At 41.1% G+C, this 22631-nt stretch overlaps 1 protein-coding gene across 3 annotated transcripts; it reads left to right on the top strand.

Annotated features, from left to right (window-relative positions):
* The first annotated feature begins 2225 nt into the window (after window positions 1–2225).
* On the top strand, window positions 2226–20102 carry ETNPPL (ethanolamine-phosphate phospho-lyase). 3 transcript variants are annotated; one of them, XM_029235889.1, is made up of 14 exons: window positions 2296–2438; window positions 3320–3481; window positions 5106–5224; window positions 5490–5649; window positions 6860–6934; window positions 10740–10830; window positions 11987–12103; window positions 13652–13734; window positions 14556–14781; window positions 15682–15836; window positions 16527–16616; window positions 16826–16956; window positions 18215–18282; window positions 19558–20102. In XM_029235889.1, exons 3-14 carry the CDS (start codon window positions 5170–5172, stop codon window positions 19684–19686), a joined length of 1380 nt encoding a protein of 459 aa, XP_029091722.1. In that variant the 5' UTR covers window positions 2296–2438; window positions 3320–3481; window positions 5106–5169; the 3' UTR covers window positions 19687–20102. The 3 variants fall into 3 exon arrangements, with proteins under 3 accessions (XP_029091720.1, XP_029091722.1, XP_029091721.1); XM_029235887.1 differs by lacking the exon at window positions 3320–3481 and having other exon boundaries at window positions 2226–2438; XM_029235888.1 differs by lacking the exons at window positions 2296–2438; window positions 3320–3481 and adding an exon at window positions 3523–3540.
* The last annotated feature ends 2529 nt before the right edge of the window (window positions 20103–22631 follow it).

Here is a 22631-nt window from a genome sequence, read left to right as displayed (position 1 = left end):
GGGTTCAAAGCTTCCATTTTGGACTCGTTAGGTATGAGGTGTCTACAAAACCTCACAGTGGAGATGTCAAGAAAGGAAGTGGAGATGAGAATCTGGGACTGAGAAGAGAAATCTAGGTAGAGGTATAATTTTGGCATCTTGATGGGTTCTGAATCCAAGGGAATTATTTCTGGGTTGCCTTGGGAAAGAGTGCAAGAGAAAAGGAAAAGCCTAGGATCCTACTTGCAGAGATACCAAGTTAAATGTTGAGAATGTTGAGTGAGAGAAAAAGAAAATCAAGAAAGTGTGGTCATGTCAAGAAATCAAAAGGGGAAGCGTTTCAAGGAGAAAGGAGTAGTCAACCCTACTGAAAGGTCTGGTTAAAAAATAATAAAAGAACAAAGAAGACAAGAGCAATGAGATCTTAATAATCCTGACACTCATTCCACAGTCATGGTCTCTTTTTAGCCTTCCTTATAATGTTGTTAGTCAGAGAATGATTGGGGTTTCTTTTTAACACAAAATTTGAACATTTTAAAGAAGTTTGGCCTCCAAAAGATCAAGAAACCCAGCTAGTTTATGGAAGAACCAGCTCAAGAAACCAAGACTTTTAGTCCAGCATTATTTAAAGAACATACTTTAAAGCACTGGAAATAACAAGGGACCATGGAGGTTTACGGAGGGAGCATGACTGTCTGTGACTTCACCAGGTCTAGGTGGTTTGAGAGCAGGTGTACACTTCTTTCAAGTATGGAACTAGACCAAGGTTACGTGATTGGGATTTGTTGCAAGTTTCCTAAGTGCCTTCTGCCCTTCACTGATAACAGTTAGAATTCTTAACACGCTGTTCGTCATAGAACTCCATTTCTCAACCTGTCTTAGGCAATGTTATTCTACTACTCCTGCAGGGCATTAATATTAATTAAAAAACAACTTTATTCAAGAAAAAGGTCAGTTACAAACATTTAGCAAGTGTGTTCTTATGGGTAAATCAGGCTTTCTCTGCTGTCTTTCAAAACACAAGGAATGAAATGATCTCATCTAAACTCTATGGCTAAGCAGTTGCGTGACCCTGAGCGAGATTTTACCTTTCCTGTACCTAGCTGTTCTTATCTACAAAACAGAGGGGTTAAACCAGATGATCTCTACTTCGTCAAATAATTTATGATTTAACGTTATAGTTAATTAGGTTTCCTTCTGTCCACATGCTTAACTTCAAATTTGATCAGTGTGAGAAGATCATCCTAAAGGAGTCAAGAAACCTAGGAATGAATTCCAAGTTCACCATCAGGTAGATCTGCAATCACTGTCCCCGTGTGTTAAAGGGGATGGTAACTCTCAGGCTCATCTCCCACACGGCTGTTTTGAGGACTGAACCAGATAAGTCAAGTGAATGTTTTGTAATCTGTATAGTTTCAGAGAAATTAGAAGTGCAGTTATTGTTAAAGCAGGTGTCTGAAACACGGTATATATTATCCCTCCCAACAAATAACAGGCTGAGTCCCTGTTACTTATCCTTAGGGCATAAGACTTGTTACTTTTGTTGAGTAGATTATGGTATTGGAATATGCTCAAAACGAGAATGGAGATGAACCTCCTGATGTCTCCAGAGAGTGCCTCTCTTTGAATGTTTACAAGAAAATAATGGGAGAAAGAAAGAGGGAAGGAAGGAAGGAAGGAAGGAAGGAAGGAAGAGAGAGAGAAAGAAAGGAAAGGAAGGAAGGAAGAAAGAAAGAAAGAAAGAAAGAAAAGAAGAAAGAAAGGGAGAGAAAGAAAGGAAGGAAGGAATGAAGGAAGGAAGGGAGAGAGAAAGAAAGAAAGGAACAGAAGGAAGGAAGAAAGAAAGAAAGAAAGGGAGAGAAAGAAAGAAAGGAAGGAAGGAATGAAGGAAGGAAGGGAGAAAGAAAAAGAAAGAAAGAAAGAGAGAGAAAGAAAGAAAAAGAAAGGGAGAGAGAGAAAGTGGGAAGGAGGAATTCACAGGCAGAGGAGGAAGAAAGGCCATAGCAAGGCAAATTTAAGGAAATAAAAGGCGAGTTAGGAGAAGTAACAGGGGTGGGGAGGCGAAGTGGGCAGCAGGGCAGGAACAGGAGCCAGTTAGCCCGGGGGCGGGGGGCTGGGGTGGGTGGCGACTCAGTGGCTAGTCCAGCCACTTGCCAGGCAGGCACCAGGCGGAGGAGGAGGGTGAGGGTGGGGCTTGGCGAAGGGCAAAGGCTGGGCAAGACTTAAAAGGGAGATGACCCTGGCTAGTTGGTGCCGCCTTTGACCTCCGACGCCCGGGGCAAGGGGACCCAACTCGGGAAAACGAGAGAAAAGGGCCACCGCTGAGACAGTCCCGCGGGCTCGCGAGGGAGGCGAACGGACCGGAGAGGGGAGACCCCTGGGAGCGCCCGGCACCCCGCCAGCATGTGCGAGCTATACAGCAAGCAAGACACCCTGGCGCTGAGGAGGAAGCACATCGCGTGAGCGCTCCCCAGCCCCGAGGAAAGGCGCAGAGAGGGGGATCCACCGGAACGGGGGGCGGAGAGCCGCAGCCGGGCAGGGAGCGGACCGGCGGGCTGCTGCCGGCGGGGTGCGGGACGGCCACCCGCCCGCCGCACCTGCGCACGCGCGCCCCCGCCCGCCCGGAGCGCCCCGCCTCGCCTCCGCCCGAGGGGGCTGCCGCCCAGCCGGCTCCAGAGCGGTCCCCGCGCTCTGCAGCCCGCCGAGGGGGTGAGGGCTGCCGGCCGGCCGGCTGGGGGAATTGACCGTGAAGGTTGAGAGCCATTGAAGTAGAACACCGTTCCAGCGATGGGCTCTGGGAGGGAGACGGGTAGCTCTCCGCCGCTCCCACCACCTCGAAAGTTTCAGAAAACTGAACTCCGAAATATTTTTGACGATGGCAATGAAAACTCATTATGACAACTTTTGTTTAAAGTGAAATTTTTCTTCTTGCACGCTTGGTTAAGAAGTAAAAGGTTAATCCAGCCAGTAAAAAAACTTTGAAACCACTTTCTTAAGAGTAAGATACCACTTACTCACCTTGGTCTCCCCAGCTGTGCCCTCATTACAATTTAAAGATGCAGTGTTTTCTCCGGTCTACTTTTGTTTTACTCGTGTTATAGACGACTTGGTGAGCGTACAGGACCGAACCTTAGGTCAGACCTGGGCTCTGGTCCTAGCAGTGTCAAGTTACCTTGTGATCTGATTTGAGATTTGATCTGATCTCAACCCAGGAGGTTTCTGGGTGGTTTAGGAGACTAGTTAAATCTCTCTCAACCCCCGCAATAGGATCAAAATAGTCAGATACCTCGTTACCAGATCACCTTCTTCCCTTTTTCTAATCAGCACTCCTTTCTGTTAGTTTTCAATCCTATATAGTTAGATTCCAGTGAAAACCTAATGATTTCTGACGTGAGCAGAACAAAGTCTGTGAAAGGAGGAATGGTAGCCATGGAATGACTGAGAAAGAATTTCACCTGAAATCTGAGTGAGAAGATGGGAAGTACATTAACAAGGAGGCAAGGTGAAGTCCGAAGTTTTCAGCCCACATTCACAACGAAGGGTTTTTCCGAATTTTAACTTGTAGGTATAAACTAACAGCTGAATTTGAACCAAGAAGAAATTCTCATTAAATATTAGTTTCATCTTAATCTTAGGCAATTTTAAAATTTAATTACCTATTCACAATAATCACAATACTTTCTAAACAGCTGCATATCCATTTAATATGTATCTAATTACCCTCTAAACTACCTCCAATGCATGTGGTATTTTTTTGTGCATGCAAAATCACCAAAATAAAAATAATATTTTGTTTTAGTTTCTAAATGTCCATAGAACCAAATTCAGAAATCTTTGTGATGTTTCTATGTTGCTAAAATCTGTACTCCAGCCAGCCATCCAAATAACCAAAAATATGGATGACTTTTTATTATGCTGAAAAGAGTGGGTTAAAGGGTTACAATAATAATTGGATTTTATTATTTAAGAAAGGGAAATCCATTTGATGCAGGACAGATACCAATCAAAAGACATGAAAATGATCTGTAAAATCTCCTGCATAGTATTTAACACTAAATTATTTGTATTTAGCTTTTAGTGCTATTCATTTCTGTACAAATTAGATTAGAGGGAGAGATTAGATTAGCAAGCAAGCCCTGTTTTGGGCTATGGCATAAGACAGTCTACCTTTTATTTTTCTTCCAATTTTATTGATATATAATTGACATACAGCACTGTGTAAGTTTGAGTTGCACAGCATAATGATTTGACTTACATTATGAAATCATTATCCCAATAAGTTTAGTGAATATCCATTTCATATTGATACAAAATTAAAGAAATCGAAAAAAAAATTTTTTACCTTGTGATGAGAACTCTTAGGATTTGCTTTCTTAACAACTTTCGTGTATAGCATACAGCAGTGTTAATTATCTTTATCATGTTGTACATATAAATTATATCCCTAGTATGAGTTTTTCTATGAGTTTATTTTTGACGTATAATTGACCTACAACACTATGTTAGTAACTATTACACAACGTAGTGATTCAATATTTCTGTACATTTCAAAATGTTCACCATGATAAATCTAGTTACGATCAAGACAGTCTACTTTCAAGTTCTGGTTTTCTCACTGGCTGTGTAACCTTGAACCAAGCTTCTTAATTTTTCGGTGTCTGTTTCCTCAACTATAAAAATGAGAATGATAATAACTCATATTATTGTTGGGAGGATTAAATGAGATAATATTTGTAATAGCTGTCAGTTCCTGACCCATAGGAAGGCTCAAAAAAAAAAAAGTTTGTTTTTTTTTCCTGGTTGAACAAAGTTTCTCAAAGGAAAATTAGTTATTGGTTTGTGTAATTAGAGCTGTCAGAGGTGATCCTTGTGCTTCTAAATAGAGTTGTCAGATCATGGCAAATTTAATATAACAAGCATAAGAAATGTGAGCAGTATCACGGATGGGGGATTAAGGTAAAAGGTCCCAGGCTAAAATGAAAAAAAAAAAAAAATATATGTCACCCAGGTTGTGTTTTCCCTTTCTTTTACGTAATTGTAATTTTCCACTGATCATGACCTTCATTGAGAAGGAAAAACACTGAGCAGTCCTACCAGACCAAAGTGTTTCCTTTCATTATTTCTAGGCCCTCCTGCAAAGTTTTCTTTGCTGCGGATCCCATCAAAATAGTGCGAGCCCAGGGGCAGTACATGTTTGACGAGAAAGGTGAACAGTACTTGGATTGCATCAACAACGTAGCCCATGGTAATGTGCTGTCTTTGTCGTGCCTTGAAGGATATGTTTCTGGAGTAAGGCAGACTTGGCACCGTTGATATTTGTCCCAAGAATTGCAGTGGCTGCAGTTCCTCGGCCGAACAGGGCCAGTAGTCCTAGGCGGGGAAAAGCTAGAACAAAATGTGGGAGAGGAACAGAATCAACCTTTTTTTTTTGCTTGTTTCAGAATGCCCCTCACTTCCCAGGCATTTAGATTTGTAACTCATTTTTGGGACTTTTGTCTTCTAAATTTTAGTGGGACACTGCCACCCAGAAGTGGTCAAAGCTGCCCAGAAACAGATGGAACTACTAAATACAAATTCTCGATTCCTCCACGACAACATTGTTGAGTATGCCAAGCGCCTGTCAGCAACCCTGCCGGACAGACTCTCTGTGTGCTATTTTACAAATTCAGGGTATGTTCTGAGGTTTTCCACCCATCCCCATTCCCACCAATCTCTTTGTTTCCTCTCTTTTCTGTTTGATTGCTGGTGGAGTACAAATATCTAAAAAGGTTTCCTGAGATTCTTGCCGTTTACTAATGACCCCACATGGGGGACCTGACCAGTCTGGTTCTTTTGCTTTGACCCACCAGCCCTTTGTAGATAAGATACCTGACAGCATGTTCCAGGACTCCTGACACAGCCTATAACAACAGTCCCATGATTAACAAGTGCATGCCACTCAGCTTTTTATTACCACAGCTTCCTTGGTGAAAGATGGGGAAAGCATACCCTTAAGTATCCCTAAAGGATGGATACTTGGGTTGTAACAAAATATTGGCAAAAATATCCAAGTCTGGTGTTCATGTGAGAAAACCTAACTAGTCAAATGGCACCCACTTCTTTGGGCAATAGAGTAAGTAGCTAAAGAATCTAGATGAACCTAGATAGTTCTTTCAAAGCATGAATAAGGAATTTTGGCAAAAAAAGAACTCTACTAAACAAGTTATATAAGTATTATAAGATTTTTGATTGATTTGTTTCCTTAGGCAGTAAGCATTTCCCCGACACAAACACAAAGGAGGAATGAGTCAATTCAAGTGAATAGATATGTCCATTCTATGGAATATTATACAGACATTAAAAAGTATGTTTTTGAAAATACATGTTTAATGACAGGAGAAAAGATCACCTGTACAATGTTATAGTGGGAGGAAATCCATCTATACAGCATAAATTTAAAATGATATATATGAATTAAAACTATTAGAAATCCTGTGAATGTTCTATTATGATTCTGTGATTCATTTTCTCTTTTCAGTGAGATACCTTAAAATCAAATAACCAGAAGATTGGTTTATAACCAGAAGATTTTTCTTTTTTCTTTGTAAAGAATTAGGACATTTTCGGATCTAATTTGTTATTCTAAGGCATTCTTGCCTTCAATAAATTAAATGTAATATTTGACTTTCACTTATGAAGAATCCTATACTGTCAAAGAGTGATTAGCCTTAGAGAGAGAGCAGTGTCACCAAAGACTGGAGGTGACAGAACCTGGAGTAGTACAAAGAATAATCTCGAAGTTAAACAGACTTTGGAATCCTCAACTTTGTAAATAATGGTTCGAAAGATTTTTAAAAGGGCTTATGTCACATTGTCCCTTCTCTCTCTGCTCTCTTAATAGATCTGAAGCCAATGACTTAGCCTTACGCCTGGCTCGGCAGTTCAGAGGCCACCGAGACGTGATCACTCTTGACCAGTAAGTCTTGAACACAAGACTTCTAAGCAGGAAATGCCTTCAGAGACAAAATTATATTGATCCTCTCCATACTAATACCATAAGCATGTATGGAGGAGGCTGGATATATGGCACAAGGATTTTCTTTTTTGTTATGTATAGGTTTCAAGGCCAGCTCAGGCCTGAAGGACACTTAATTCCTTCCAAGTACTTGGAGGCTCTTTTGGGTGCTGTGGTCATGGTCTCATGGGCTTTGCATGAATCAGGGTTTACTTTTCACGCATTTAACTGTTAATTGAGCCACTGCAATGTGTGTGTAACTCCATCTTTTTCAGAATAAAAATATAATTTCTTAAAAATCCAAACATTCATGTCACAATTGTGATTATTCACCTAATTAATTTAAAAGATAACAATTTAGAGCATATATTTTTTTCTTTTTTTGGCCACACCATGCAGCTCATGGGATCTTAGTTCCTCGACCAGGGATTGAACCCGGGCCCTTGGCAGTGAGAGTGTGGAGTCCTAACCACTGGACCGCCAGGGAATTCCCTAGAGCAAATTTTAAAGACAACAGATAGCCAAGTAAAAATAGTTCTTTCTCATTAATTTGTGATTTTTAATAGTCACTATTTAGTTTTACTTCTCAAAAATGAATTCATTATATTTTAAACAAGAAATTTGATAACTTCCATCTTCAGTGAGATTTAAAATTTTTTTCTACCTCTCCACCCCACTAATCTCAGACACAAAGGGCTGAATTGCACATGCACCTCATTTCTTACACTTCTATAGGCTTCTCTTGTTTTATGTGTTGGTTGGTGTATTCATTTTCTATTGTTGCTATAGCACATTATCATAAACATAGTGGCTTAAGCAACATAAATATATTCTCTTATAGTTCTAGAGGTCATATGTCCAAAATGGGTCTCACTGGGCTAAAATCAAGGTTCAACAGGGCTGCACTCCTTCTGAAGACACTAGGGAAGAATCTGTTTCCTTGCCTCCACCTTCTAGAGGCTGCCTGCATTCCTTGGCTTGTGGTCCCCTCCTTCATCTTCAGAGCCAGACATTATATCACTCCAGCCTCTGCCTCCATCCTCACATCACCTCGTCTATCTCTAACCACCATCCTCCTGCTGCCTTCTTTCACTTAAAAAAGTTCTTGTGATAACATTTGACCCTCCAGGATTATCGCTCCATTTCATGATCCTTAATTTAATCACATCTGCAAGGTCCCCTTTGCCATGTAACATTCTTAGGTTCTGAGGCTTAGGACATGGGCATCTTTAGGGAGGGGAGGTGTGATTCTGCCTGCCTGCCACAGAATAGATACTGTGACTGCCCTTTACTCCCAGCTACCACAAACAACACTGCAATGAGTGCCCTTGTACATGTGCCTTTATGGACCTTTCTGAGAATTTCTTGGGGATAAAGCACCCAGAAAAAAGATTGCTAGGCCATAGGGGTACAGGGTACGGTAAACATTGTTGATGTGACCAAATCCTGCCAGATCAGTCTCCAAAGTGGTTGCACGCTCTACCCAGTGCGTGAAATGTCCAATTTTCACGTATCCTCACCAAAAACTAAGAATATCCTACCTTGTTATTTTTTTCTTAATTTTTGCCATCTAATAGGTATAAAATGATATCAGGGTTGTTGGGGTTTTTTTTTTAATTTTCAGGATTTTTTTTCCCTTTTCATAAATTTACTTATTTGTTTGTTTGTTTATTCTTGGCTGCGCTGGGTCCTCGGTGCTGCGCCCAGGCCCTCTCCAGTTGCAGCAAGTGGGGGCGACTCCCCACTGCAGTGCGAGGGCTTCTCACTGCGGTGGCTTCTCTTTGTTGCAGAGCACGGGCTTTAGGCACGCAGGCTTCAGTAGTTGTGGCTTGGGCTCTGGAGCACAGGCTCAGTCGTTGTGGCGCACGGGCCTAGTTGCTCCGCGGCATGTGGGATCCTCCCAGACCAGGGATTGAACCCGTGTTCCCCGCACTGGCAGGCAGACCCTCAACCACTGCGCCACCAGGGAAGCCCCTATCAGTGTTGCTTTTATTTGCAATTTCTAATTATGAGTTTGAGTATCTATTCATATGCTTATTATGCATTTGTGACTTCCTTTCTGAGAATTACCTGTTTATATTCTTTGCCCATTTTTCTGTTGGGATTTCCATCCTTGCTTTTGCATGCATAGTTTAGATGAGAGGATCTCAGCCTTGACTGTGTTTTAGAATTACCTGGGGAAATTTTCTTTTCTTAATGCCAGCGCCCAGGTCCCACTCCAGACCAATTAAAGTGAATCTCTAGGGACTTCTCTGGCAGTCCAGTGGTTAAGATTCTGAGTTCTCAACGCAGGGGTTGCTGGTTTGATTCCTGGTCGGGGAACTAAGATCCTGCATGCAGCACGGCTCAGCCAAAAAAATTTAAAAATTAAAAAAAGAGAGAGGGCTTCCCTGGTGGCGCAGTGGTTGAGAGTCCGCCTGCCGATGCAGGGGACGCGGATTCGTGCCCCGGTCCGGGAAGACCCCACGTGCCGCGGAGTGGCTGGGCCCGTGAGCCATGGCCGCTGAGCCTGCGCGTCCGGAGCCTGTGCTCCGCAATGGGAGAGGCCACAGCAGTGAGAGGCCCGCGTACCGCAAAGAAAAAGAAGAAAAAAAAAAAGAGAGTGAGGGAGAATCTCTAGAGGTGGATTCCAGGAAACGGTATAGATTTTAAAGTTTCCCAAGTGATGCTAATATGCAGATAGACTTAAGAACCACCATTTGAACATTAATCTCTTTTAGTTTGAGACAGTTCAAATGTTTTTTCCCAATCTATCATCTGTCTTTTAACTTTGTCCATGGTATCGTCCAACCTCCAAAAATTTGATTAAATCAAATAGTTGACATTTTCATCCTATGGTTTGGTTTTCTAAGTTTTGTTAATATCTCTCCCCCCCACACACACCCATCCCCACCCCTCAGATCACAAAGATGCTCTTCTTTATTTTCTTATACTACCTCTATAACTGCTCTTCATATTGACTCCACCAAGAGGCCGCTGTGTTACCATTTATGTATGGCTGTGTCTCTGAGCTCACTTCTGTCCCAGTCGTGACTTTGTTCTTATTCCAATACCATACTAATTTCATTACTATGGCTTTGTAGCATGTTTTAATCTACGGTAGGGGAAGTCCTCCCTCTTTGCTTTATCTATTCATGGGCCTTTTATAATTTCTTTTCCAGGCCCCCCAATTATATAGCTCTGGGCAAGAAACATAAAAGGGAATATCATAGCCATCTGTATTTTAAGTGAAAGAAAGGAATTTCATAGCCACTTGATTACCTCTTAATCTTAGTTCTCTTAGAAAAGACCTCCTGTTCCTTACCAACTTTCATTTGAGCAATTGGATATCCCTTTGAAACCATCCCAGACAGAAACACAGCCCATTCTGTGATATAAAGTTGTTTTTAAAATTTACTAGAATGTAACTATCAAATACATTTAAAGAATACATACATCTGAAATTTCTCATGAAGCTATAGAAATTAATGTTTTACATTTAGATAATCTAATTTAGCAGAGCTAATGCAATCCAAAGAAATTAAGTTTTTTCCTGCTAAAAATAACTGTCTATGAGGTTACATACTTGGCTTTATATGTTTTATTACCTGGATCAGGAGAGTGGGACAAATTAATGGCCAGTCCTACCATGAAAAATTAGATTCCGTATGGTTAAATCTGGCACCAATGTTGAGATTCTCCCTGGATGATGTGCAGTACTATTTTTCATATACTAGAAAAGCGTCCTTCTTTGAGTGATTTTGGTTACCGTCCTTTTTCTTTTCAGTGCTTACCATGGTCACCTATCATCTTTAATTGAGATCAGTCCATATAAATTTCAAAAGGGCAAAGATGTCAAGAAAGAATTTGTGCATGTGGTAAGTATCTTGGAATCCAAGAATCAGAATGTTACTACTGGAAGAGTGCCCAGTGATAACCCAGTCCAATCCTTGCATTGAAATGAAAACATGAAAAAGGAAACTAAGATCTATAGCAGTTACAGATCTTTAGCAAAGATCTGTTTGCTAAAGTCAAAGAGCTAGTTAATGACAAGATGTGGTTTAAAATCCATTGATGAGTACTGGGGCTTCCCTGGTGGCGCAGTGGTTGAGAGTCCGCCTGCCGATGCAGGGGACACGGGTTTGTGCCCCGGTCTGGGAAGATCCCACATGCCGTGGAGTGGCTGGGCCCGTGAGCCATGGCTGCTGGGCCTGCGCATCCGGAGCCTGTGCTCCGCAATGGGAGAGGCCACAACAGTGAGAGGCCCGCGTACCGCAAAGAAAAAAAAAAAAAATTCATTGATGAGTACCATAAAAATTAGTATAGAGGTAGTGATAGCTCTTATTCACAGCTCTCATTTTATTTTTCTTGCCCCTTGATGTTTAAATTACTTTTTCTATCGCTGAAGGCTATTTGAAACTCAGAGTTGCATGAAGTGTGTATGACTGTCTTAAAATTACTCTATGCTAAATTATTATGTAAATTTATTAAGTAAAATAAATATCATTTAATAAAGAAAATAAAGAAACCAAGCTGTTGAAACAGTAAAACTCATTTGGCTTAATTAAGGTTCAGTAGACTTTTTTAAGAGAATCATTAATACATTCTTTCAAAATTTTAAGATCTGAAATTAGCGCTCAGGCATTCTAGTTTTCTGAATGATTACAGTTTGCTATATCGTTGGTAAGTGTTGGTTTATTTTCAATATAGAATTGTTAATACAGTTTCCATTCATTGAAATTTTCAAATAACATAATCACACTTGTTGTTTGAATTTGTCCCTTATGTGACTAGGGATGCAATCTTGACTTCTAAGGGCCTAGGAGCAAATCCAAGTTCCTGTTCACAGTGCAAAGATTTCAAGTCTCACAGAATTCAGAAATGTTAAGGAAAAAGAGCAAAAGAACCTAGAGTCACTTAGTCCACGAGTCACCTTTCTACAATATTATGCTCCTGGAGGGAAAGGCCCTTTCTTAAAAGCTCATTTGTCCAGGAGACAAATCATGAGAAACTGTTATCTTTTGATGTTTTCAGGCACCAGCTCCAGATACTTACAGAGGAAAATACAGAGAAGACCATACAGACCCGGCCAGTGCTTATGCCGACGAAGTGAAGAAAATTATTGATGAAGCTCATAACAGTGGGAGGAAGGTTTGTATTTATAGCTTTGGAAACACTTTAATATCTTTTATAAAATAGATTGAAATCATTGTGATACACTGGAGAGGTGGGAAAGGATTAGATCTCAAATCGCTTTCTGTTCTTCTCTAGTTACGTTTTTACTTAGTTCATATTTCAAAAAGTACATTATTATAGTCATGCCTCTAAGACTATTTTTATTTATCCTGGAAACGTAATTACTATACCTGTTTCAGAACTGGTGGGCTAATTCTGACTTTCCCACTGGGATGCAGACTCTGGTCCAAAGTGATAGGAGGAGAAAATTAAGAAAGGTGATAGCTCACGGACAGAACATTCCAACTGAGAATAGCACGAGGGGCTAATATAAGGTAAAGGGAGGGAAGAGGCAGGGTGGCCCTGGGGCCTTGGGGCCACTGCAGACTCCTGGACCAGGGAAGCCTTGGCTCTTCCCTAGAACTGGGTCAACTTTCCTGAAACCAAAGAGCCTGCGTAAGACAAGGCAGGAACATGTTCTTCCAATTTGGGTCTGAACTTCTAAAACAAACCAGAATCCTCCCAACTAGGAAAAAAAGAGTTTCCATTTTCTCAGTCTTCACCCTACTGTCTTTAGCTTAAAGGTAATTCTCAGCCCCTTCAGGGGTTACTTACATGGAGTTACTTACATGATTTGACACATGCTTTGCCTTTCAGTTGGCTTATGGCATCAACATGGCAATAAAAAAAGCGTTTTAACTGAGATAAAAATGAAGCCTGTGTGTTTTCCAGTTCAAGTATTTTTATCTTAATGACTGGAAAGTCATTTGCCTTTCTTAACTATTTCTTCTTTTCTTCCCATTCGTTTTTCATATCTTAAAAGACGTAGTCTGGACTAGAACGTTAGTTCCCCCCCTTTTTTTTCTTAATTGAAGTATAGTTGATTGCTTGACTTCTTATCTCATACTATTTCTATGCTTTCTCTTAATTTAGTTTTACCTGTTTTTACTTCTCTTTTCTTAGCCTCTAGAACACATCCTCTTTAGTTCCTTTGTGAACTGCCTAATTTTGTTAAGTTGTAAGCCTGGTTCAGGGCAAGAACCAGAAATATAGCACAATAACTAAGGTTCGTGGCCACCAGTCACCCTCTCATCTCCTTAGTGCAAATTCCAGGTTCGGGCAGTCCTAATTTACCAAGCTGAGCAAACAGGCACCCCAATGATGTGTTTGGAACCTGGGTAAATTTTTAGAGATTCATATTAAAGACTAATCAAAGCATCACTCTTATTCAGTTGTTCCTAATGAAAACACTGCATTTAAATTAATAATGGAGAAATGGAAGGCACCCTCTCCACCATTTTCTCGTGATGGTTTCATTGGTACCCTAAAATTTCAGAAACCAATGCTTCAGAATTCTTGCATTTCCAGCGTGGACATCTTTTTAATCAAATGGCCAGTTTGTCTCTTGCCATGGGTCCATTCCCAACCATTTTTTAAGTCACCTTCTCCGTAAGAAGTCCTCTTTCTTTAGGGGGTAACGGGAGGAGGACCTAATGGACTTTGACCCCATCTTCTCTTGTATAGATTGCTGCCTTTATTGCTGAATCCATGCAGAGTTGTGGCGGACAAATAATTCCTCCAGCAGGCTACTTCCAGAAAGTGGCAGAGTATGTACTTGGGCATCCTTGGTCAAACTGAAGGCACTGTGACAATTCTGTAGGGCCATCCTGGTTGTTAAGATATTGAAATACTTCCAGACTAGCTGGTAAATAGCCACTTGGGAGTGCCTGCCACCCAGGACTCCTGGAACTCCTCCACCTTCCCAAGATCCAGCAAATAAAGGGTTTACACAAGGTCCAGCAGGGCAGCCTCCAGAGCTGTGCTCCCACTACCCACCTGGCATCTTCTCTGATTAGTTGGTGTCCAAGCTTTACTAATTAGTAAAAATTTGACGATTAAACCTGCTGAACACTACTTCTTGTTCACTTCTTTTTCTTCCCTATTAAAATACTGCAGTAGGGCTTCCCTGGTGGCACAGTGGTTGAGAGTCCGCCTGCCGATGCAGGGGACGTGGGTTTGTGCCCCGGTCCGGGAAGATCCCACATGCCGCAGAGCGGCTGGGCCCGTGAGCCATGGCCGCTGAGCCTGCGCGTCCGGAGCCTGTGCTCCGCAACGGGAGAGGCCACAACAGTGAGAGGCCCGCGTACCGCAAAAAAAAAAAAAAAAAAAAACTGCAGTAGAGCTTACTTTAAGTAGTACAAACCCAAACAATATAGAATATATCTAATCTGGAAATTATGTGATTATGTTTCAAAGTCAATGATATCACATAGATGTCATTGGGGATTTGAACACTGAAATGTTTTTAACAAAGATTACAGACTTCAGGTTAACAACATTTTTTAAGTTTTCAATAGTCTGTATCTTATGGGAGGGTTTGGGGACTCTCAGTGACCTGAAGGCATCAGGCTGCCCTTTTGCTTTTCAGATATGTACACGGAGCAGGAGGTGTGTTTATAGCTGATGAAGTTCAAGTAGGCTTTGGCCGAGTTGGGACACATTTCTGGAGCTTCCAAATGTTTGGTGAAGATTTCGTTCCAGACATCGTCACAATGGGAAAACCAATGGGCAATGGCCACCCAGTGGCATGTGTGGTAACAACCAAAGAAATTGCAGAAGCCTTCAGCAGCTCTGGGATGGAATATTTCAATACGGTAAAATTTGACCTCCCCACTTTAATGCTAAGAGGGAAAAATAATGCATGTTCTTATGTTTCTTTCCAATGTAATAAAGAATAAATCTCACTGTTGCCAGCTAACCACGCCAGGACCCTAGCCAAATTTTGATCTAACCATATTTCATTCTATCTGACACAATCCTCCTTGTACTTTTTTCTTGTGTATCTTTCCCCTTCCTAAAATGGTTCTATTAATTGTTCCAATGACAGATGGCTGCCCTGCTAAACTCTAGAGGTTATGATATTTCATTAACAGATAATATGATCTTTTTTGTTTTGTATCACATTTAAATTCCCAAAACACTTCACTTAGATGATTCACTACTATAAATGTTACAGGGCTGTCATAGGAGATACTAACTAAAATTCTATCTTTGGGACATTTTATTTCCTTGACCCCTAAAAGTTATAAGCTTTAAGTTTGGAAAGGTTATTCTAGTTTGTGCAGTATGTATAATAGGACTTGTCACAGCTAAAAGTTAGAGTCAAATCTAAGAACATAAATTATTTGGAGAAAATGTCATTGCTTAGCTTTTTTCACACAGATATTCAAGCACTGAAACCCACATCCCCCTAACTAAACCACACTCTAAAATCCTTAATTCCCAACACAATGTCTGTTTTTCATTTGGACGAACTTATAAATTCCCCAATAATCCTTCATACCAGTTTTGCAGCTATATATAATTTAGAATTTTATTTTCAATCTTAAATGAATAGAATCATGTTATATTCTAAATCTAAGAAACTAATATCACAGGGGAAATTTTTATTGAAATTATATCTTTACTTGCTTATGTATGAGCCAAATTTCTCATAGATGAAGCAATACCACAAATTCAACTCTTCTATTTTCTCATTTATCGTTTTTCCACAGTATGGAGGAAATCCTGTGTCCTCTGCTGTTGGTTTGGCCATCCTGGATGTAATTGAAAATGAAGACCTTCAGGGAAATGCCACAAGAGTAGGGAATTATCTTACCAAGTTACTGAACAAGCAGAAGGCTAAACATACTTTGATAGGAGATATCAGGTATATTTATCATAAAGTTGTGGTGCAGTTATTCATTTGTCCAAATGAAAATTTGTTATATTTTATCTTATAAATCTAAAACAAGTTAACACAAAAGCAGATCTAGAAACACTGAAAAAACAAAAAACAAAACTCGTTTTTCCACCCAGAACCCAGATATCATCACTATTAACTTTTGGGTATGTATCTTTCCTGATTTTTATACTTTTTTGAAAAAAATTAAGCCAGGATCATTTCAGCAGGCAAAAGATGAACAGAAGGAACTTAAGGTAACTCTAAATGATCTATTAAAAATATTAAAAATGACATCCAAGAAAACTCACTATTTTTCATATATATATGAAAACATTTTCATATATATACGTAAAGATTAAAGATTTGTCATAGTTGATGTCTTGAGATGTTAAATAGCATGACAAGGTTGTTTTTAAGCCTTATTATTATTATTTTCTTTTACAATTAAGAGAAGAAAGAAAAACTGGTTGACAAAAACTAACTTGATTCAAAAACTAGGAAGTCCTGTGGACACTAGATTGGTATCTTGGATTAATTAGAACTAATAACAACTACCCTTTAAAGAGAATCACGTTCAGCTTCAAATCAAACTGAAGTTTGAGGACAGTGTTAATTTTTTGTGACCATGCAGTGCTTAATAAAGTGTGTCAAGTTCCCTTTCTTTACCCCCCTCAGGGGCATTGGCCTTTTTATTGGAATTGACTTAGTGAAGGACCATCAGGAAAGGACCCCCGCCACAGCTGAAGCTCAGCACATCATCTACAAGTAAACACACCCCTCACCGTTTGGTATCTTGGCTTGAATGCTTTTTTTTACTTCCTCTCATCTCCCCAAATGAGACAAGTTTAAGACTCGTGCAATTACAAATGTGGGCTGCTTGCATGCGAATATGAAAGCGCTCTCTGTTCACATCATTCTGAAATAATCTTAGTTATCACTTGTATGCACTCACATGTATTTCCTGCACTCATTAGGATGAAAGAAAAGCGAGTGCTTCTCAGTGCCGATGGACCTTACAGGAATGTGCTTAAAATAAAACCACCTATGTGCTTCACTGAAGAAGATGCCCAGTTTATGGTGGACCAGCTGGATGAGATTCTAACAGGTCTGTCCACAGATCTTTAAATAAGATGCCCTCACCCACACTCTGGTCAGACATGACAGTGCAACTTGCACTGGCAGAAGTGAAGGAGGGTGGAAATGATTGTATACACTTATATTATCATTTATTTTCACTTTTTAAAAATAATTGCATGTGTTCATTGTACCATGCACCACAGATGCTGCAGTGTAAGAGTCTTTGAGCTTTGTACTATGAAAATATGGGAAATGCTGTTAATAAAAATTGTAAGCTAGGGACCTCCCTGGCAGTCTAGTGGTTAAGACTTCGCCTTCCAATGCAGGTGGTACAGGTTCGATCCCTGGTCAGGGAGCTAAGATCCCATATGGCTCAGGGCCAAAAAACCAAAACATAAAACAGAAGGAATATTGTAACAAATTCAATAAAGACTTTAAAAATGGTCCATATCAAAAAATCTTAAAATATATATATATATATAAAGGTTATAGGTTAATATAGTTATATAGTTATCATTTGACTTTGTATTTCACTTATTACAATTTAATTTTTGAAGACTTATGTTTGTCATTCAGAATTATAGCCTGTCATAGGAATTCATCTTTTGTTTACCTCTGTTAAATAATTAGGTTAATTTATTTTTCTGTTATGAGCATAAATTGAGATTAACAAGTAAGATAACAATGTAAAACCATATTGAAAAACATAAAGCACTGTCAAATGTTAGAGCTTTTAGTTATATTTTTAAGATTCTATTTCTCTGCTCCCTCTCAGCCTCTTGGGGTTGGGATAAGGCAAAGCCAGGAATCAGTACAGCATACAAAATAGATCATTATTATTTGGTAAGTTGAGAGTCAGCCCCAAGTTATTCGTAATACGGTCACTGTCTTTGGACCAAAAGACACCCAAACTTGGCCAACAGTCCAGATGCCTCTGGTGCCTTGAAGGGACAGGTGGAAGAGACTATAGGTTGGGGCAAATCCATCACTATTACTTAAAATTCAGCTCAGAGCTTGAGCATTTTTAGTGGTGTGGCTAAAGAATTCTTTTTTAACAAAGTGAACGAGGCAGAGCTAACATAGGCTCAGCGCCACTTGTAATGATGAAATGCTACAATAAAAGTTTAAAAGCAGCTATTGTAACAGTGACACTTTTTAAAAACATGTACCTCTCTAGTTTTCTTTCAGGGTGTCCCTCTAGTTACCAAAATAGGGTAGGGTGGTTTTTTTTTTTTTAAGGACTTTTATGTTCTTCTGTCTTGTCCGTTGTATCTTCCTTGACATAGGTTTAGAAGAAGCTGTCGGAGCCAAAACTGAGAGTGTGATCTCTGAGAATACTCCGTGCAGAACCAAGGTAAGAGTCAGTTACTTAATATTTAGGGCAAAAGTTTAAAATTGGGGGAATTTAAGAAAAAGGAGTGCAAATTTAAAAAAATTGTACAGTGACCCCTAGAATAAAACCCACCTTTGCTAGAGTTGGCTTACTGTTACAATTTTGAGTGGAAAGTTAAGGCAAGTGCCTTACCACTTGACAAGAATAAAGCCAAAGAACCATTCTTACAGGATCATTCCTGTACTCCGCCCCCCACCAGAAAAAGTCCAAAAACCCCCTCAGGCTTGCAAAGAGGGCTTTCAAAATATAGAGAGAGATAACAGGTGTCCTAAGCTCCTTCCTGTTTGTCTGAGGGATGTCTGACACTGACTCAAAGTCCCACACACCACTCTTTAGTCAGCAAAAGCATCAGCAGTGTGACTCCAGAATGTCAGAGTTCAGTCCTCAAGTGAACTAAAGAAGAAACTTTGACTGGCGGCGGGACCTGGGAACCATTTGGCATGGAGTGGCCTAGTTTCTGCATTTGATGTGCTTCCAGCAGAGGGCTTCCCCATTCTCTCCCTGAGCTGCCCAGGGTGTGAGAAAGCGCTCCTTTGGTCGGGAAACAGAAAGGCAAAAACTTGAGAGGCTTTGTTGCATAATTAATTATTTGTTTATGACTTCGATGCATAAAGGAACACTCAAGCCCGCCTGCACATCCAGTGTAGTCAGCAAAGTCCTTTTCCTGAGTGAAAAACATGAGGCCCTTTGAATGAGAGAGGAAGTGATTTGCTAACAGGACGCTTCTGTCTCTTGGTGCAAACACAAACCAATGCTAGAAATCACTGCCTCTCTGCTGTCTGAGAGTGGCTTATTGAGTCTGGGACAGAATCACAACTGTCAGGACCAAGCAAGCATTGAAAAGGAGCTTACAGGGACTTGGTCAGGGAACTAGATCCCACATGCCGGCGCAGCCAAATAAATAAATATATAAAAAAAAAAAAAAAGAAGAAGAAGAAAGAAAGAAAAGGAGCTTACAAAAAAAGGAGTTCCCACCAGAAATCCCACTTTGAAGTTAGCACGCGTTTCTGAAATTTTGGCTTGCAGTCCCAGATTTTAGGTTGACATCACATTTCAGATGTCTGTGGAAAATAGTAGTAATCAGAGTTAGGGAGGAACAAGGGGCATTGCTGTGTTGTGTTGTATTCTCCCACGTGCCGTGTTGCCTGTTGGCCTGTGGAGTCAGCCCTGCGGAGCCTGGAGGCTGGGCGGGTTAGAGGCAGGCTGCCTGCTGGAGTTTCCATGTCTGTCTTGCAGATGCCTGAGGAAGCCCACTCGGAATTGCTCAGTGACGGCAGCCCGGACCCCAAAGAAAATCCCAGCCGAAAAAGAAATGGATTGTGCACAGATAAACATTCACTGCTCAGTAAGAGGCTCAAGACATGAGAGACGAGCATTTTACAGCAAGATAAATGTCCGGAGTTACACAGAATGAATGGAAGTGTCCCTTCTGTTAAAGCTCTATTATACCCGCCAAAGGAAGACTCTGCATTCCATTCAGAGGTATAAATAAAGTAAATGAGTAATAAGAATAATCCAAGTGATAATCAAACCCTGTCAAGATTTAGCCTCTAGCCTGTTAATTCCTTACTTGAGATTTCTGAAAGTACTTCATTTATTCTACTCAATTTCAGCTTCAAATGGAATATTTATTAAGTTGGAAGTTTACGTCTCCTGTTTTAATATTTGACACGACAGAGCAAAGTACAGTAGTAGGTTCCTGAACTTTGGAGACTATGAATTCTTTAATGATTTAATTTGTATATATTTATGGGCTATAATAAGATAAAAGATGATGTAAAAGCCAAATAAAGTTTGACCAGAAAAATGTTTACCGTTCCTTTGTGGAGAACACTGGGGCAGTAAAATCAGCGCCACTTGGAAAAAAATCACATACAGCAAATGTGAAGAAGTGAATGAATAATTTGGACTTTTGTTGGGGAACTAGGTTAATCGTGGTCCTGTGGGGACAAGGGTGGAGGTGAAGAGGCCAAACAAGGAGTACATCTAGAAACACTCCTAAACATGCTGTTGGGAGACCTCAGCTCTGACTACTCAGACTGTCACCTTGGCAAGTCACTTACCTGTCAGGTGAAAAATTTTTCCACCAATCATCTTCCTCTTCTCATCCAGCTTATCACCTTTGCACAACCCCTGACACATAGAGATACACACATTTCTAACCAGAGATTGGCAAAGGGAAGTGAGGAAACCCAGAACCTCAAGAATCTCTTCCTTAAAAGTCCTGGTGCTGGGCTTCCCTGGTGGCGCAGTGGTTGGGGGTCCGCTTGCCGATGCAGGGGACGAGGGGTTCATGCCCCGGTCCGGGAGGATCCCGCGTGCCGCGGAGCAGCTGGGCCCGTGAGCCATGGCCGCTGGGCCTGCGCGTCCGGAGCCTGTGCTCCGCAGAGGGAGAGGCCACAGCAGTGAGAGGTCCGCGTACCGCAAAAAAAAAAAAAATGCTTGTGCCATGAGACATCCACTTGGAGGCTCACGTACTGACCTGGAAGAAATGTGACTTTTAGCCTTGACTTCCCGGTATCTTATTGCCCTCCTAACAGTTATTAAGTTTTGTGTGTTGGTTTCTGTCCTGTAGAGAAGAGATCGTAATTTTGCTAGGGCTGTTGCATGAGAGCTGAGAAATAAATTAAATGTAAAAAAGCTTCCTTTCTGAGTTCATCATAAGTTAAAATGCTGTCAAAATGCAAAGTCTCATTATTAAATAGTTTTTCCTCCTAAACATATAACTGACTGCGGATCCAAGCTGGATAGCGCTGAGATGGATTCCCAGGAGCTGGCGGAGAGGAGAGAATATAGAGGTCTCTGTGGTTTGCCTCTAGGAAACGAGATTAATTCCAGGACAATCAGACTTTTCACAGCGCAGATCAGCACTCCTGTGGGCACTCGTGTACTCAGAAAGTGCTTGTCTCCTTAAAAGGAGCTGCTGCCACCTTGGCCACTGTGGCCATTCTGCTCGTGTGCCATTATGCCTTTTGTGAGCTGGCTAATGTCAAAGGCTGGGCTGATGTCAACCGGCCAAGTTATTTTGCCCTCTTGGTTGTTCAGTGCCTCTTCTGGGGTGGATGCTTTTTGGTGGACATTAACATGTGATAGAGAAAATCTTAACATGTGGTCTTTATTCCACATATTCATGCAAATGTCCCTGCCCAATATCTCCTTTTGCCACAGACCTTCTAATTCTTTCAGGCTCCTGACTAGCTATGCAGCCATTCACCATTCTAGTTATCATCCAGTTTGTAGAAACCAAGTCGGCTAATTAAGAGAAGAGATGATAAGGAGGACAGCGACCCCTGCATGCTTTAGATTTTTAGGAGTGGCTAATCAAGGCCCAGAATGTTCTATTGTCTTTTTTTATTAACATTTTTTATTTCTTTAATGTGTATCTATTTTATTTGTTTATTTTTGACTGCACTGGGTCTTCGTTGCTGCACATGGGCTTTCTCTAGTTGGGGCGAGCAGGGGCTGCTCTTCGTTGTGGTGCGTGGGCTTCTCATTGCGGTGGCTTCTCTTGTTGCGGAGCACAGGCTCTAGGCACACTGGCGTCAGTAGTTGTGGCTCACGGACTCTGGAGCGCAGGCTCAATAGTTGTGGCGCACAGGCTTAGTTGCTCCACGGCATGTGGGATCTTCCCGGACCAGGGCTCGAACCCGTGTCCCCTGCATTGGCAGGCAGACTTTTAACCACTGTGCCACCAGGGAAGCCCTGTTCTATTGTTTTTTACTTATCAACTTGGTTGGAGACAGTGGGGGCAGGTGTGTGGAAGGGAATTTTCAGAGGCTTCCATGGGGCCATCTCCACTATAACAGTTTTTACTCCACAGGCCAGGGACCCATTCTAGGGGTGACTCCAACTGCCAAGTATGTCCATCCCAATCATACTTTTGGGGACTGAAGAAACAACCACAGGTGGCCTTTTTTAAAATATATATATATTTATTTATTTTGAATTTATTATCATTATTATTTTGGCTGCATCGGGTCTTAGTTGTGGCACGCAGCATCTTTCATTGCGGCGCGCAGGCTTAGTTGTCCCACAGCATGTGGGATCTTAGTTCCCTGACCAGGGATTGAACCGGCATCCCCTTCATTGCAAGGCAGATTCTTAACCACTGGACCACCAGGGAAGTCCAGGTGGCCTTTTCTAGTGAAGCCTTGAAGAACACTGAGTTTCTTGCCAACATCCTTCTGAGAAGGGTTGGCACTCATCTGACTGAATGGGAAGACCTCCTTTGGGGCAGTACAGGTGAGCAGGTATAGAGGCTTTACCCTGGGCTCACTGTGAATAGAGGGTGGAGGGGTGCTCCTCAGGGA

This window comes from Monodon monoceros, unplaced genomic scaffold, assembly GCF_005190385.1.
Source record: "Monodon monoceros isolate NGI ecotype Baffin Bay Population unplaced genomic scaffold, NGI_Narwhal_1 Super_Scaffold_20, whole genome shotgun sequence".
NCBI classification, from domain to species: Eukaryota; Metazoa; Chordata; class Mammalia; order Artiodactyla; family Monodontidae; genus Monodon; species Monodon monoceros.
This window is presented reverse-complemented; position numbering and strand designations above follow the sequence as displayed.

Excerpts from the sequence above, each read along its gene's own strand:
- ETNPPL (XM_029235887.1), top strand. The coding sequence starts at position 2,383 with ATGTGCGAGCTATACAGCAAGCAAGACACCCTGGCGCTGAGGAGGAAG. Across the intron at positions 2,439-5,105 it reads CTGAGGAGGAAGCACATCGC|GCCCTCCTGCAAAGTTTTCT; the intron begins GTGAGCGCTCCC and ends CATTATTTCTAG. Across the intron at positions 16,617-16,825 it reads GCTCAGCACATCATCTACAA|GATGAAAGAAAAGCGAGTGC; the intron begins GTAAACACACCC and ends TGCACTCATTAG.